This window comes from Schistocerca piceifrons, chromosome 3 (assembly GCF_021461385.2).
Source record: "Schistocerca piceifrons isolate TAMUIC-IGC-003096 chromosome 3, iqSchPice1.1, whole genome shotgun sequence".
In the NCBI taxonomy this organism is placed as follows: domain Eukaryota; kingdom Metazoa; phylum Arthropoda; class Insecta; order Orthoptera; family Acrididae; genus Schistocerca; species Schistocerca piceifrons.
This window is the reverse complement of record NC_060140.1, coordinates 489,909,556-489,928,068: the sequence shown is the minus strand read 5'-3', so window position 1 is coordinate 489,928,068 and position 18,513 is coordinate 489,909,556. Positions and strand designations below refer to the sequence as shown.

Sequence of the window (18,513 nt, the reverse complement as noted above, 5' to 3'; positions counted from 1 at the left end):
TAACATACCGAACCCATGAAGATACGGGATAAGGTTAGGAAAAAGAAGAAAACTCTATTTCATGAAAAGTATGCGCCATTTTGTTTCGAATAGTTACCGGCTTGCTACGGTTGTGGGACTCGGGGGTCATTACGTTTACCAGGAATGGAGACAAACAAACAAAATATAGATTACTAGCTGCGCCCCTTGATGTTACCCGCGGTTGAATGGCTATTTTTTTAAAAAAAAGGTAAGTATTTATTCCAATCTTCTATTAGTCCATCTTCTCCACTCCCTCCCCCTGTCCACCTCCTCCATCCCCCACCCTCTGTCGATCTACTCCTCCCCCTCTCTCTGCCCATCTCCTCTTCCTCCCTCTCGTTGTTTATCTCCCCCACTTTCTCATTCACTCATTCCTTTCTCTTTCCATCTCCTCCTCTTCCCTCTCCCTGTCCACTTCCAACTCTTCCCTTTCTCTGTCCAGTTCCCCCTTCTCTCCGTCCATCTCGTCCTCCCCCTCTAGACTATGTAATCGAAGGTATCCGGACACCTGGCTGAAAATGTCTTACAAGTTCGTGGCGCCCTCCATCGGTAATACCCGAATTCAATATGGTGTTGGCCCACCCTTAGCCCAAATCACAGCTTCCAATCTCGCAGACATACGTTCAGTCAGGCGGTGAAAGGTTTCTTGGGGAATGGCAGCCCATTCTTCACGGAGTGCTGCACTCAGGAGAGGTATCGATGTCGATCGGTGAGGCCTGGCACGAATTCGGCATCCTCAAACATCCCAAAGGTGATCTATAGGATTAACGTCAGGTCTCTGTACAGGCCAGCCCATAACAGGGATGTTATTATCGTGCAACCACTCCACCGCAGGCTGTGCATTATGAACAGGTGCTCAATCGTGTTGAAAGATGCAATCGCCATCCCCGAATTGCTCTTCAACAGTGGAAAGCAAGAAGGTGCTTAAAACATCAATGTAGGCCTATGCTGTGATAGTGCCTCGCAAAACAAGGGGTTCAAGCCTCCTCCATGAAAAACACGACCACACTATAACACCACCGCCTCCGAATTTTACTGTTGGCCCTACACAACTGGCAGATGACGTTCACCCGGCATTCGCCATACCCACATCCTGCCATCGGATCGCCACACTGTGTACCGTGATTCGTCATTCCACAAAAAGTTTTTCCACTGTTCAGTCCAATGTTTACGCTCCTTACACCAATCGAGGCGTCGTTAGCATTTACCGGCGTGATGTGTGGCTTGTGAGCAGTCGCTAGACCATGAAATCCAAGTTTTCTCACCTCCCCCCTAACTGTCATAGTACTTGCAGTGGATCCTGATGCAGTTTGGAATTTCTGTGTGATGGTCTAGATATTACACATTACGACCCTCTTCAATCGTCGGCGGTCTCTGTCAGTCAACAGACGAGGTCGGCCTGTACGTGTCTCTTAACGCTTCCACTTCACTATTACATAGGAAACAGTGGACCTAGGATGTTAAGGAGTGTGGAAATATGGTATACAGACGTATGACACAAGTGACACCCAATCACCTGACCACATTCGAAGTCCGTCAGTTCTGCAGAGCGCCCCGTTGTGCTCTCTCACGATGTCTAATGACTACTGACGTCGCTGATACGGAGTACCTGGCAGTAGGCGGCAGCACAATGCACCTAATACGAAAAACGTATGATTTTGGGGGTGTCCGGATACTTTTGATCACATAGTGTATCTGTCCACCTGCTCCTCCCCCCTACCTGTATCCATCTCCTCATTCTTCCTCTCCGACTACTCAACTCCTCCTCTCCCTTCTCTCTCCAAGTTATCAACCTAATCCCAATTGGAGTATTGTGGTTCTTACCGCCCCTCCCGCTCCAGTATCTCTTGCCAAACCGTAACTAATATGTTTACGAAATTTGGTTATAATCGTTCCGCGAGCTTAGGATGAGCTTTTTATCCGTGTCTCGTGTCAAACATATTTCATACGTATTTGTATAAACCTTATCTGTATCTACCGAACTTCACCCTGCAGTTTCATTTTCACACAGTTCAACGTTTGTGACATTGTATCTCCTGAACTTCGTGTCGCACAATGATATAATTTTGACGGGACATTCAGCGATATATGTAGAAACCCTGAATACATTCTGCGGCAGTTTTCACAGATCTCAATGTTTATGGCGTCATATCTGCTGAACTACGTGTCGTCCAATTATATAGCTTTGGTGGTACACTCACTGGTTTTTGTGAACTCTGCCTGCAAAATGTATCGCTAGTACAGTTAGTAATAAATTAAAACATCATTCTTCATACGCGTCAGTTTTACTGATGAACAGCGAAAACATAATAAGCGATAAAATTTTTTCTTTCCTGATTTTGTGAGGATTTCCAGAGAAGAAATGTTCCTTAATGGTTTGATGTTTGTGTGTAAAGTTTGTTGCAAGTCACTAAGTGCTCTCATTCTCAAATACTGGTTCAATAAAGCATAGGTATTCGCGCGTCGTGGGCTCCTCTTCTTTTCCACTTCACACTGTCCCCTTTGATAGGTAGGTAAATATAATTCAAGGTACAAGCTACCTCCATTGCAAATTTTATCCAGATATGTGTAGCCCTTTCAGCATCAAGGAGTAACAAATATACTAACTCACACAGACACACACTCATCATAAACACACTTTTGCATTTATAATATACTACTGGCCATTAAAATCGGCACACCACGACGATGACGTGCAACAGACGCGAAATTTAACCGACAAGAAGAAGATGCTGTGATATACAAATGATTAGCTTTTCAGAGCATGCACACAAGGTTGGCGCCGGTGGCGATACCTACAACGTGTTGACATGAGGAAAGTTTCCGACCGATTTCTCATACACAAACAGCAGTTGACCGGCGTTGCCTGGTGAAACGTTGTTGTGATGCCTCGTGTAAGGAGGAGAAATGCGTACAATCGCGTTTCCGACTTCGATAAAGGTCGCATTGTAGCCTGTCGCCATTGCGGTTTATCGTATCGCGACATTGCTGCTAGCGTTGGTCGAGATCTTATGACTGTTAGCAGAATATGGAATCGGTGGATTCAGGAGGGTAATACGGAACGCCGAGCTGGACCCCAACGGCCTCGTATCACTAGCAGTCGAGATGACATGCATCTTATCCGCATGGCTGTAACGGATCGTGCAGCCACGTCTCGATCCCTGAGTCAACAGATGGGGACGTTTGCAAGACAACAACCATCTGCACGAACAGTTCGACGACGTTTGCAGCAGCATGGACTATCAGCTCGGAGACTGTGGCTGCGGTTACCCTCGACGCTTCATCACAGACAGGAGCGCCTGCGATGGTGTACCCCACGACGAACCTGGGTGCACGAATGGCAAAACGTCATTTTTTCGGATGAATCCATGTTCTGTTTACAGCATCATGATGGTCGCATCCGTGTTTGGCGACATCGCGGTGAACGCACATTGGAAGCGTGTATTCGTCATCGCTATACTGGCGTATCACCCGGCGTGAAGGTATGGGGTGTCATTGTTTACACGTCTCGGTCACCTCTTGTTCACATTGACGGCACTTTGAACAGTGGACGTTACATTTCAGATGTATTACGACCCGTGGCTCTACCCTTCATTGGATCCCTGCGAAACCCTACATTTCAACAGGATAATGCACGGCCGCATGTTGGAGGTCCTGTATGGGCCTTTCTGGATATAGAAAATGTTCGACTGCTGCCCTGGCCAGCACATTCTCCAGATATCTCACCAACTGAAAACGTCTGGTCAATGGTGGCCGAGCAACTGCCTCGTCACAAGACGCCAGTCACTACTCTTGATGAACTGCGGTATCGTGTTGAAGCTGCATGGGCAGCTGGACCTGTACACGCCATCCAAGCTCTGTTCGACTCAATGCCCAGGCTTATCAAGGTCGTTATTACGGCCAGAGGTGGTAATTCTGGGTACCGATTTCTCAGGATCTATGTACCCAAATTACGTGAAAATGTTATCACATGTCAGTTCTAGTATAATATATTTGTCCAATGAATACCCGTTTATCAACTGGATTTCTTCTTGGTGTAGCAATTTTAAGGGCCAGTAGTGTATATGAGGGGCAGCCAAAAGAAAGCCGAATACCCGCCGCAACAGGATCATGGAATGGTTACATTCAAACTAGTCACTATACGTGTTAAGACATTTATCGCACTGGGAGATGAACCGCTCAGTTTCTGGTCGTAGAACGCGGTCAGTAGCTGATGTATGCACAACCACACGCAATGTTGCACTTCCTCGTCCGAGTGAAACCGGCGCCAAAGCATGTCTTTCATCATACCGTCAAGGATGTGAAAATGACATGTCGAAAGATCCGACTGTATCGATGATGTTGCAGTGTTTCCCAACCAAATCACTGAAGCGTAGCCTTCGTCCGATTAGCAGTGTGGGAGCGAATGTTATCGTGAAACAGAATGATTCTTTTCAATAGCATTCTGAGAGCTCCAGGGCAAACAGCAAAGCCAACAATGGAAACATCCCACATCTTTCCCGCCAAAGAAATCCAAAGTTGTTCACACAAGTTCCAGTAAGGTTATGATGACCCTCTTATTCGACTGCAGGGTCCCCTCTGCTCTTGAAGTTCCTCGAGCGTGCAACCACAATCAATCCGCTGCTCTTTGAGAACACTTTGGACAGAAAATGCGATGCGCCATAAGCCGAACATGCCGAGGGATGTGTCGGATGGAGGCATCATGTAGTATGATAACGCCGGTCTCCACGCTGCCAATCGGAGAAATGCTACACTTCGGTGATACGGTTGGGAAACGCTGCAAAATCCTCCTCATAGCTTGGATCTTTCGCCTTTCATATCTTTGGCGACTTTGGTAAAGACATGCATGGACGTCAGTTTCAGTCGGACGCGGAAGTGGAAGAGCCGGTGCGATTGTGGATCCGCCAGTGGCGGACCACTTTCTGCCAAACAAACACTGATGGTCTCGTCTCCAGGTGAGATTAATGTTCCATGGTCCCGTTGTGACAGGTATTCAGTTTTCATCTGATTGCCCCTTGTGTATAAGATATAACGTTATGTTTTTCGAGGTGACGATTAAAACTTCACGCATGTCCTTCGTATTAAAGCAAAAGAGTCGTTCCCCTCCTGGATTATCCTCGTATAAGCGTCGTACTACAGCAGGGTCGCCGGTTTCCGATGCCACGGCTTGCCTCGCACCGTGTCGATCAGGCTTTGACCAGCCCTCGGGCTTGAGCGTGTGCGCTTTGCGTGTGTGGCAGAGCCAGGGGTCGCAGCGCGGCTCGAGCCCCGTGATCCGCACGCCGCTGGGCGGGCCGGACCGGTCGCCGTCGCCGGTGGGCGCGCGCGCCGCCTCGCCGTGCCCCTCGTGCCCCGGGCCCGGGCCGTCGCCGTCGCCGTCGCCGTCTCCGTCGCTGCAGCAGGTGCAGCCGCAGCCGCGCGCCGGCCGCTGCCTGTCGCCGCTGCTGCTGTCGGCGGGGCCCGGCACGCCGCCGCCGTCGCGCGATCCTCCCGCCTCGCCGCTGGGCGCGCTGCAGCCCGACCTGTACGCGCGCCGCGACGGCCCGCTCTTCCTGGACGCGCGCACCCGCGGCCGCAGCCTCGGCCGCCTCCACCTGCGCCTGCACTACGACTTCGACAAGTCCGACCTGCACATTCACCTCATCGAAGGTGAGTATTCGACTGCACTCCCAGTGGTTCGCTGTACTTTTATGCTACAGCCTCGCTGCTCACACATCGCCGGCAAGCCCCCTCACTTCCTATAGCCTCTTGACACGCAGTTACCGAGAATCGCTTCTCGGTGGCGTTTCCTCTGGCGAAGGATTACATATCAGTGATCTCCAAAGTGGTCTACACAGGATGTTCCGAAACTGTTCGTTTAACCCTCTAACGGCGAGGTTGGGGTTGGATCCGACCCCAGCGAGTCTGTTTTGTTTATAACTCCCCACTCCGTTTTCTGAGAGCGCTGTGGTTCCAGCTACACTACCAGCCAGTCGTCCCGTGAACGCCGAGGAGGCCACGTCAGTCTGGTGAGTGACCTGCAGCTACCCTCTCTGTCCGAAACCTACATTACCCGTGCCCGGGTTGGATCCGACCCCACCTTACTGTTTACGTCACACTTATTACTTTCTTTTGGGGGGAGGATTCAACCCCATGTTGATGTTTATATAACAAATGGTTCAAATGGCTCTGAGCACTATGGGACTTAACAGCTATGGTCATCAGTCCCCTAGAACTTAGAACTACTTAAAACTAACTAACCTAAGGACATCACACAACACCCAGTCATCACGAGGCACAGAAAATCCCTGACCCCGCCGGGAACCGAACCCGGGAACCCGGGCGTGGGAAGCGCGAACGCTACCGCACGACCATGAGCTGCGGACGTTTATATTACATCTAAGTTTTGTTTTCTCTTCTAGTATCTTACTAAAATGGCGCATCAACTCCTTAGAACTCCTGAGGAGATATACAACGAGTTTCTCCGACAGGAGGCTGAGTCAGAGGATGGCGACAATATCGATGCAGAAAACTGTTCAAAAACCGAGGAAGATGTATTATCTAATACTGATGACGAGGAAGATGTATTTCATTGTGCGGCAGGAGAAGTCGAGTTTGATAATTCTCAGTCAGATGTAAATGATGAGAGAAATTTTGAGCTAGGTGAAGACTTAGAGACAATATGGACCAACAAACCCATCCATTCAAAATTTTCTAGGACACCAGCGTAAAATATTATTACTCATCTCCCTGGTCCACGTGGGAAAGCAAGGAGGGTCACTAGTGAATTGGAAATATTTTTATTATTTATAGATTAGAAAATTATGGAAAAGATTGTTTTGTACACAAATCTTGGAATCGAGAAATCTAGGCAACAGTACAATACGGTGCAGTGGTTTCATTCACCAACAGAGAGCATTGAAATAAAAGGGTTGATGGACCTTCTCTTCATGAGTGGTATCCTAAAAAATTATATGCTCAGTGTAGATGAGATGTTCTCAGCAACCTATGGACCTCCGGTATTCCGTTGCACTATGTGCAAGAAAATGTTTGCATTTCTTCTAGAAAATCTCTGTTTTGATGATAAAGCCACCAGAGAGGCCAGAAAAATCAATGACAAATTTGCGGCTTTCAGAGAAGTGTGGGACATGTTTGAATCTAACAGTGAAAAAAATGATGGTCCATCTGAATATGTCACAGTAGATGAGACTCTGCTGAGTTTTCGGGGTGCCTGTCCGTTCAAAACGTATATCCCATCGAAACCCGACAAATATGGGTTGAAAATAATGTCACTATGCGACGCAAGGACATTCTATTTTTTGCGTGGCATTCCATACACTGGCAAGGACAACAGAATAAATAGAAGACCTGGAGATTTGCCTTTACCTGCCCAGTATGTTTTGCGCCTGACGGAATCTATCAGGGGTTCTAATAGAAACATTACAGCGGACAATTGGTTCTCCTCACTGGAGGTGACTGGCGCCCTCCTCCAAAAGAAACTCACATTTAGAGGTACATTGAGGAGGAACAAACCCCAAATACCACCATCAATGCTGCTTTCCGCTCCAGTTGGCTCTTCAACATTTATGTATCAGGACGACAAAACTTTGGTGTCATTTACCCCAAAGAAAAATTAAAAAGTTTTACTGATATCGTCTATGCACTTCTCTGGAGAGATAAATGAAAAATCAAATAAGCCTGACATTGTGGAGTTCTACACTCTAACTAAAGGAGGGGTCGATGTATTAGATATGCTTTGCCCCAGCAGGACCACAAAAAGAAAATCGAGAATATGGCCCATGCGGTACTTTTATGCTATTTTAGGCATCGCTGCTATAAATAGTTTTATCATTTACAAAAGCAATAGCAAAATGGACAGCTTTTCAAATGACGCGAGAATATCATTTCCCAAAAATCTTGCGCTCTCTTTGACAAAACCTCTTATGGAAAAGAAGTTGAATAACACACATCTTCCCCGTGAGCTCCGTTCGTCTATTGGAAAGTATGTAGAAAATGAACCAATCGAACTAGACAAGCCTACCCAAGCACAGCCACTAAAGAAAAGAATATGTGATTTTTGTGACAGATCAAAATATAGGAAGTGGAATGCTTTTTGTAGTAAGTGTAATCATTCTATATGTGGGGAGCATAAAGTTATTATATACCCTGGCTGTAAAGAAACTGAGATGTGATAAATTGTGCCAAATATGTATTTTCAGGGCTGTATGTGATCGTTTACAGGATAACATTATACATTTGTTATTTGTTCCTATTAGATTATGCGTACAAAGACATTTATTATTGAGAACTTTATATTTCGCAACTGCTGACACTATAATTATTTTCTACAATTAGTAAGAGATGTTTCTCATTTAGTTCCTATCTTTAGAATTTCTAAATCACTCAAGTTACTGGTTGATGACTGAATCTATTGATTTTTACTATGTTTTCAATAATTTTATAGAGAATATTTCTATTAAGATATTTTTTTGTGATCAAGTTCCTATTTTTTCCAAAGTACTTTATATTCTTACTTATTGACTATAAAAATAAAAAACTTGTTGTTATAACAAATATTATATGTGTTTAATATTGATAATAAAACTTTTTCCCATTATTCATTTTTTATTTTACCCCGAAAAATCGATATTTGGAGCGTTGGGTCTGATCCAACCCCGCCTTACCGTTTATGTCAGGAAATTTCACCTTACCGTTACAGGGTTAAATTAATGCGGACGCTAGAGAACAGCCGTGCGGTCTTGGGCGCCCTGTCACGGTTCGCGCGGCTGCCCCGTCGGAGGTTCGAGTTCTCCTTCGGGCATGGATGTGTGTGTGTTGTCTTTAGCATATATAAAGTCCGCTAACACTTTCAATTATTTATTGCACAAGAACTAAACATTGTACAGATCCGTTGGATTACAGGTCTATATCACTAACGTCGATTTGCAGTAGGGTTTTGGAACATATACTGTATTCGAACATTATGAAGTGCCTCGAAGAAAACACATAGTCAGCACGGTTGCAGAAAATATCGTTCTTGTGAAACACAACTAGCTCTTTATACTCATGAAGTAATAAGAGCTATCGACAAGGGATGTCAAATTGATTCCATATTTTTAGAATTCCAGAAGGTTTTCGACACCATTCCTCACAAGCGTCCTCTAACCAAACTGCATGCCTACGGAGTAACGCCGCAGTTGTGCGACTGGATTCGTGATTTCCTGTCAGAAACAAAAATCAAAAAATGTTCAAATGTGTGTGAAATCTTTGGGACTTGACTGCTAAGGTCATCAGTCCCAAAGCTTACACACTACTTAACCTAAATTATCCAAAGGACAAACACACACACCCATGCCCGAGGGAGGACACGAACCTCCGCCGGGAACAGCAGCACAGCCTGTCAGAAACGTCACAGTTCGTAGTAATAGACGGAAAGTCATCAAGTAAAACAAAAGTAATATCCGACGTTCCCCAAGGAAGTGTTATAGGTTTTCTATTGTTCCTGATCTATATTAACGGCATAGGAGACAATCTGAGTAGTCGTCTTAGATTGATTGCAGATGATGCTGTCATTTACCATCTTGTAAAGTCATCAGATGATCAAAACGATTTGCAAAATGATTTTGATATCTGCATGGTGCGATAAGTGGCAATTGACCCTGAATAAGGAAAAGTGTGAAGTTACTCACATGAGTACTAAAAGAAATCAGCTAAATTTCGATTAAGCGATAAGACACACAAGTCTGAAGGCTGTAAATTCAACTAAATACGAGGGTATTTCGGAAAGTAAAGATACACCGTGCACCAGAGGAACAGAAAGGTTGGCGAGCAAGTTGGCAACACTGGTGTTAACCTTGAACCGTTAGCTTTCTCCTCGCGGTCGTTTGGCAGTTGAACGTTGCTTCTGGTTGGAGAAGGTCGTGTTTAAAATGGCTGCGCCGATTCAAAATCCCGCCAAATGTGAAGTGCGCTCCGTCATACGTTTTCTTCATGCAAAAGGTCAGCGACCAGCGGATATTCACAAAGAAATTGTTTCCGTTTTTGGGAACATTATGAATCGACAAAATGTAACGAAATGGTGTCGTCATTTCTCTGAAGGTAGGACCGATACTCATGATGGACAAAGAACAGGTCGGCCATCTGTGATCTTCGATGCCCTTGTTTGGAGAACGGAGGAAGCAATTCATGCAAATAGACATCTCACATTGAAAGAATTGCATCATATACAGGACGTGTCAATGACAACTCTTTATGACGTTGTGACTGTCAAGTTAGGGTACAGGAATTTGTGTGCACGCTGGGTTTCCAAAACTGTTAACGGAAGAACACAAAAAGATAAGGATGGGCTTTGAACTCGACTTCCTCACACACTATTCCGAAGCAGGTCATGAGTTCCTTAATCACATTGTGACAGGTGACGAGACGTGGGTTTATCACCATACACCTGAATCCAAGCAACAATCAATGCAATGGCGCCATTTGAATTCGCCAAAAGCCAAGAAATGCAAAACGTCGATTTCAGCGAAGAAAATCATGGCTTCTGTTTTTTGGGACAGACAAGGAATTCTTCTGTTGGAATTTATTCCTCCTGGAACGACAATTAATGCTGTGGAGTCCGCTTGCTTCATGGCAACACTCGGCCTCACACAGCGCTCGTAACCAAAGCACTACTCAAACAATTCAAATGGGACATATTGGACCATCCGCCTTACAGCCAGGACCTTGCGCCCACCGACTTCCATGTCTTCCGTTACCTGAAGTCACATCTTGGTGGAAAATCATTCCATGACGATGAAGAGATCAAAGATGAAGTTGAAATGTGGTTCCGACAACAGGCGGCAACCTTCTATGGCTGTGGGATGCACCGACTTAACAAATGTTTGGACAACGAGGGTGATTATGTCGAAAAATAACAAATAATCCAGTTAATAAGATGTAACTAACGTTTTCTAAATAAACGTTCTATTTAAGGACTGCGAGCCATTGTATCTCTACTTTTCGAAATGCCCTCGTATTTAGGGATTACAATTAGAAATAGCCTAAACTGGGTCGATCACAAAGACAATATTGTGGGTAGAGCAAACCAAAGACTGCGATTCATTGACAGAACACTTAGTAGGAGCAACAGGTCTACTGAAGAGACTGCTTACACCATGCTTGTCCGCCCTATTCTGGAGTACTGCTGTGTGGTGTGGGATCAGCATCAGGTGGGACTGACGGATGATCGGTTTGTGTTATCGCGAAATAGGGGAGATAGTGTCACAGACATGGTACGTGAATTGCAGTGGCGATCATTAAAACAAAGGCGTTTTTCGTTGCGCCGGGATCTTCTCATGAAATTTCAATCACCAGTTTTCTCTTCCGATTGCAAAAAAATTCTGTTGGCATCCACCTAAATAGGGAGAAACGATCATCACGATAAAATAATAGAAATCAGAGCTCGCACAGAAAAAATTAAGTGCTCGTTTTTCGCGCGTGCCGTTCGGTATTGGAACGTTAGAGAGACAGTTTGAAGGTGGTTCATTTTATTGTGAATAGCAGAGTAATCACGTAGATGTAGATGTCATACATATTGCAGTTTGAAGAGAAACTCTGAAAGTTTTTTTACAAACATTCGATATGCGAACTATGAGTGACCCGGCAAACGCCAATACGGTAACCGAATTCTTGCCATAACCGAGCCAGCATGGCATCGTCGACTGCGGCAGTCGCTTCCCGTATACTCTCCTGGAGCTCTGCTACATCACGTGGTAGAGGCGGCGCATACACCAGATCTCTAATGTGTCTCCACAGAAAAAAGTGACGCGGGGTGAGATCTGGTGATTGGGGAGACCATATAATGAAACAGCTGTCCCCTTCTGTAACACGGCCGATCCATCGATGCGGCGGCTCCGTGTTCAGGTACCCACGAACTTCACGATGAAAATGGGGTAGAGCCCCATCCTGCTGCAAGATGAACAGAGAGATCGATTGCATTTGAGGCATCAGCCATTGCTGCAAGATGTCCAAGTAGGAATATCCAGCGAGAGTGTTCTCGGCGAAGAAGAATGGCCCATACAGTTTTCAATGTGACAAGGCACAAAAAAGATCTACCTTTGAGGAATCGTGCTCAGATTCAGTACATTCGTGTGGATGCTTTGTACCCCAGATTTGATAATTATGCCCGTTCACTTTCCCATTAGTGTGAAAAGTGGCTTCGTCGCTAAAAATTAAGCGATCAACAATGCCATTCCCATCCTCATTCAATTGTTGCAACTGCGAACAAAACTCAAAACGCTTGTCTTTGTCGTCGTCATTGAGCTTCTGCACTAGCTCCAATTTGAATGGTTTCAGACAACTTCTGTCGCAGGACTTTCCACACTGTCATTGGAGCCATTTCGAGTTCACGGGATGCACGACGAACCGATTTCTTTGGACTCCTTATGACTGTCTCTCGTACGCGCTCCACATTCACTTCACTCACACTGGGATGTCCGTCTCTCTTTGCCGGGCACAAGCAACCCGTCGCAACGAATTTGTTGTTAGCTTCTTACCGTACTTGATTCTAAACATCCGTTGAAGAGCTGTAGCACACTTGTTTTTGTCGAACTCCAACACACAGAAAGCTCGATCCGCACCTGAACTCGCTCTGACTATCGGAAAATTACCAAACTACGCTGTGGCGGTATATATGGAAAAAATACTTTTAGGGTTTCTCTTCAAAATGTCATATGTATGATATCTGTACAATGTTTGGTTCTTGTGCAATAAATAATTGAAAGTGTTCCCGGACTTAATGTACACCCTGTATTTCGATAACGAACATATAGTATTCGTTCAAATTAATGCGGGTGCTAGAGAACATCACAACAAATATATTTCGATAAGGAACGTATAGTCTCTGAAGTCAACTAGTAAAGTCAGGAACATTTTGCTAGTGGTGCTGACGTAAGCTTTTGTGTCGGTGTCGCTGAGTGGGAATGTGTACTGACATTCAAAGCTGGTCAGTGTATGGATGGTTAACTGTACTGGTTGGATGCGCCATTGACTGTTAGACAAAGGACGGCCACTCAGGTCACCATTCCTCACATGTCTTGGTTTCTTACTCTGGGGACATGTGGAGAAGCTTGTGTATGAAACCATTGTGGAAACAGAAGAAGTCTTCGTCGCTAGAATTGCCGTCGCTGCTGGTACCATTGCAGTCATGCCAGGAATCTTCGAACGGATCCGACGATGTACTGCGTGCATACAGGCCAATGGTAGCGCATTCGAGCAGGACCTGTGAATGACACTGTTGTAACTAGCATGCTAAACTACCTTCTGTGTAAATTGCCCACAGCGTCAGAAATTGTCGTCAGGGACTATGGGTACCATAACTAAATATGTTTGTTTTGATGTTCTCCCCCTCCTGTATTAATTTCAAGGAATAGTTCCGGAACATCCTATGTATAAATATGTTGTTAGTTCTTTCGGACACCATTGAGAAAAATTAGAGAACCGCCATTTGAAGCTGATTGCCGAATGATTCTACCTTCGCCAACATACATTGAGCGTACGGACCACAAAGATAAGATACGAGAAATTACGGAGCGGAAGAGCGAAAGAAAGAGTTGCTTCACCCTCCACCTCCACAAGTGAAATGAACAGTGATGTACCAGGAGTAAGCTACAGCTCTATGAGATGAATTGCAATTTTGGTTGTGACCTGCCTAAACAGAAATCACCCTCATGGTCCCCCATTTTCATCTAATGCAATCCCAACTTTTGTTTCGCTCACATGGACCGCTTGCAGATTAGAGTATACATCCCCCCCCCCCTCCCCGCCCGCCAGAGGGCATACAGACAGTCGTTTTTCCCACGCTGTATTTGCGAGTGACGAGTGACACAGGAAAGAAAGTGACTAGTAGTGATACAGGGTACCCTCCGCCACGCACCGTACAGTGGTTTGCAGAGTATCTGTGTAGATGTAGATGTACATCCAGCAACCACTATGAATTACGACACAGACGACTTACAGACATTAGCTGCGAGTACGTATTGATTTAAAGCAATAGAGAAAGTTGAAAATTTGTGTCGGATAGGGATTTGAACCCGGGTCTCCTGCTTACTATCAGATAGCATCTGGACACAGTGGTTGTCGCAACTGCGCAGACTATCCTAACATGCCTTCCGTCAGACACAGATTCTCAACTTATCTGTGCACTCCGAATGTAATGCCCCTTGCTCACTACACTCTTTACTCGTGACATTTCACCGTTCTCACCTTAATTATACATCCGATAGCACAGACATCATTTTGATCCAGCAGCCACTAAGAATTAAGACACAAAGAAGTTACAGACATTGGCTGCGAGTGGGTGAGGACGATCAGTGATGTCTTCAGTGCAGATACACATAAGGGTCGAACTCTTATGGGCATCAGCGAAATGCCGTGATTAATGAGCATAATGGGCAAGGGACACTACATTCGTAGTGTGTGGAGAAGCTGAGAATCCGGATCAGACGGGAGGAATGGTAGAGTAGATGGTGCAATTTCTTTTTTTTTTTTTTTAAAGAATAACAAATTTTTATTTATATCCACATTTCTCGATCATTAACTGTAGATCTGTATATTACACAACATACTACTATTCTTACAATGTAACTCAAATTCACATTGATGTGAACAAAGTATCAGCGAAGAGGTTTCCACCGGTTGAAAACCTCTGCCAATATCTTTCGTTCTGGAGTTGGGAAGGCCTTGTACTTCTCAATGAAGTTACGAAGAGCAACAACACCAAGGGTAAATAGTGCATGCCTCTGTATGCCGCTTAGCATGGGACGCACGGTTAGCAGCACTCGCGAAACACACTCCAGCGAATGCTATGCCTTCGTATCTCAAAGGAGCCCATATTTTGCTAAGAAGCGGCTGTTCCGGTCCGACCATCTGCCTAGTAAGTAGGATAGCAGGGTTCCAATCCCGGTCCGATACCGATTTGCAACTTTCCTCATTAATTTCAACCAAATGCCCACTCGCAGCCAATGTCTGTAATTACTTTTATCTTAACATCCTGTATAGGCACCTGGGGGTCTACTCCAATCTGCAAGGGGTCCAGGTGAGCGAAAAAAAATGGGATTGCATCAGATGAAAATGGGGTTCCACGAGAGTGAATCCTGTTTAGGCAAGTCGCAACCAAAATTCAGATTCCTCTCATGGAGCTGAAGCTTACTCCTCTTCGTCTTGTTTGTGGAGGTAGAGGGTAAAGCAACTCTTTCTTTCACTCTTCCGCTCGCAACATTCAACGACATTATTAATTATTTTTCTGTCTCCGCTCTGTAACGTACTACCTCTTGTCCTTCTTAGAAGGATGGAAAGAGTATCTGGCGTTGCCCTTGATGGGCCAGAAACCGTTTCGTCACTCATCAAGAGGTGTATCAGTTCGTGACATAACACAACACGGCACAACCCCACTTCGCAATGACTACATATAAGGCTCTGTATTTTAAGATCGTTTCACACTTTTCCGGCTTTCGAAAACACGGCGCCGGGTGGACGGATGCCGATAGGGACTTCTGACATCTGCAGTCTGCGGTATAGCCTGTGTCGACAGGCTGCAACGACAACAGCACGTCAGGCGTCCCTAAAGTATGGCACAGGATAAAGAAATTGATCGCAGTAAAAAAATCCCTCTAGTGGTTTTTTGCAGACGTCTAAAGAAAAGGAAAATAGGGTGCAATGGGTTCATCCAATCAAGATGAGATGATCGATGCTGGAATATTCTTTGTATGTTTTGAGGTCTTGAGAAACGATGCTGATAAGTTTCTCATCTATTTTAGGACGATTATGCTAACCGTTAACGGTCTGTATGTAAGGTCGAAGGATTCAATCCACGCCGCAACACATCCTTCAGGGAAAGTATGAAACCTATCGTATGTTGGCTGCCACAATCAGGGAAAATGAAAATTTTAAATTTTATTGTAATTTCCGTTCCTGTTCCAAAGGACTTTAATATAATGTATTTAAAAAATCTTCAAGAAGCAAAGACATATGTATTAAAATATAATATTGTAAGGGACAAAAATCTCAAATGCAAAGTGACGTTTAAGACGTAAAGTATTTAATTTAGAGCCGCGCGGGATTAGCCGAGCGGTCGCGCCGGCACTGTAGCCCAGCGTGTTCGGTCAGAGGGCTAAAAAAAAAAAAAAACTCAGTTAATCGATCAACAACGAACTTAAACGGACGTCTTACGACGTCCGCCCCGAGCAGATGCAACGGACGAAAACGAACAAAAAGAGATTTAAAAAAAAGCGGTCTTAAAAAGGTACGTTGTCCAAGACGCGACGCACACTAGCGACTGCGACGGGTCGCTACGTGACGTCAGAAGTTCTCCGCTGGCGCATGCGCAGTTCGAGTTTGGGATGCGACGCGCGACTGTTGCGGCAGCTGTCGCAGCACTGCACCAGTGAGCAGTGTTGCGACGGAAGTCGCACGACACAAAGACGTACGGCTGCGAGAAACATGTCGAGCCAGTCAAGGAAAACTGAAATGAGCCACTCACAGGATGTGATGCTCTGTGAGCTGGTCTCGCAACAGCCTTGCCTTTACGATTTGAAGAACCCTAAATATAGAGACACTATGTTCAGAGACAGAATTTGGGAAGAAATTGGTGCACAGTTGAAACTGCCAGGTGAGTGAAATATATAATATTTTCCCATTAATGCAAATTTTTCAGGCCTGTTATGAAAATCAGTATAATCCATGCAGATGTAGAATTAGAATGATGAAAATGAACTTGAAGGTCAATTTTCGCATTACTCTTTTTTGTGACGATAAAAATTGAAAACGGCAAATACATTATAAAATGAACAATCTAAAGTACAACGAGAAAGTTACATTTTACAATACCTTCACTTTGAATGTAAACGGTAGATTGGTGTCTTGATGATACCTTCTAGTTGTGAAAAACCACCACCAGATTGTTGTACAGCTTTCTGTAATCAATAGATGTTCGTTTTTGAGGAAGGCGTTTCTCAACAGATTGCGCAAACAGTATGCTGCAATAAGTAATTTGTCACATTCACTTCAATTCATTGGTAGAAGATGGTGCTCAAAAAACTTGTGCCAAAAGTGCACTACTGTTTTACAAGACCCTTCTGGTCTGACACAGTTCACAATTGTAATTCGTCTTTTGTAAATCCTGGAGTCATCTTTTGAGTGCAGCTTGGCAAGATTAAATGTTGATGTCATCCATAACGATGTATGCTGTCAGAATACAAGAATATGGAAGTTCATTTCGATGGGAATAAAGATTCAGTCGGCTATGAAAGTTGCCTTAGCTTGTTCCAAAAGCTTCTGCATGGGAGAAACTGACAAGTATAATTTGGGGAAATTTTGTGAACAAGCATGGTCATTATTTCTTCCACATTTCTGCCAGGGTGTACTGTAGACGTTCAGAATCAAAATTCTAGAGATGTTTAAGGTGTAACCCTATCTTGTTGTCAAGAACTTGAAACAATGCAATGAAGCTAGCGTGCGCTTATTGTTAATAAACTTATCTTTCATTGGAATTTTAGGTGAAATGTGCAAAAACAGATGGAGGAATATTCGGGACTCGTATCAGAGAAATAAACGAGAAAGAAAGCTTGGAACAGGTTCAGATGCCTCAGCAAAACCAAGAAAATGGGTTCTGCTTGATCACTTGGCTTTAAGAAACCTACGTTTCGTGGCATTTTAAATGAAATTGTCAAGAGCATATGGAGAAATATTAGTAACTCATACCGGAGGAATATGACATAAAATGGTTTCATTAGGTCCAAATGTGTCAGCGAAACAAAACAAATGCATTCTCTATCGTGTGATGACCACACGATTCTCGTTGCGCGTCGACAGAACTGGCGGCTAGTCGCGACGCTCCCGGAGATATATGAGCCCAAATCTCGGAAACGGAGATCGATATCAATCTGATCTCAACTTAAAAAATAATTTCGATATGTTAGCTTCTTTTCATCGGCAACGATGTATGACCTAACGTGAACCATACGTAAAGTAGCCAGCGACCACATTTTTCACTGTACACAATTCAAATTTTATGCAGTAGGTTACTTGTAAATTAAGTATCGGGATAACTGTGACGAATATCGGAAAAATAGACACCTCATTATCAAGCTGTGATGTTAAACTGTAAGATACGCAAACATCAATTTTTGTGCCTTTTACTTTCCTCACAACTGATTGAGAAGTAATATACAGCGAAAAAAACACGCAAAACCGGAAGAGATATTTTTCAATTTTTTAAAGTAAAAGGAGAATCTGTATCGAAAAACTAACTCTGGGAGCCGATGTAACTTTGTTGCATTAACATACAGTATTTTTTACAGCAAGAAAATCGGAATTCTTATTTTTCTTATGTATTTGAATCCGCCGCCGCCGACCGGAGCTTGGGAAACGGCGACGACTCCAGTCGTGTTGCGGCCGTGTCGCCGTCTGCCAGGGTGGGAAAAGAGGAGGGGGCAGCGTCGCAGTCGCATCCAACTGTCGCGTCTTGCACAACGTAAC

The 18,513-nt window shown here is 44.6% G+C and overlaps 1 protein-coding gene across 1 annotated transcript in view; it reads left to right on the top strand.

The window, feature by feature from the left end:
- Positions 1-18,513, top strand: part of LOC124788762 (synaptotagmin-5) — a gene marked incomplete at its 5' end in the record, with an annotated part of 215,669 nt that overhangs the window by 64,315 nt on the left and 132,841 nt on the right. Inside the window, one exon of the mRNA XM_047256045.1 lies at positions 5,262-5,670. Within this exon, the coding sequence (XP_047112001.1) occupies positions 5,262-5,670 (409 nt within the window). The remainder of the gene's footprint in view (positions 1-5,261; positions 5,671-18,513) is intronic.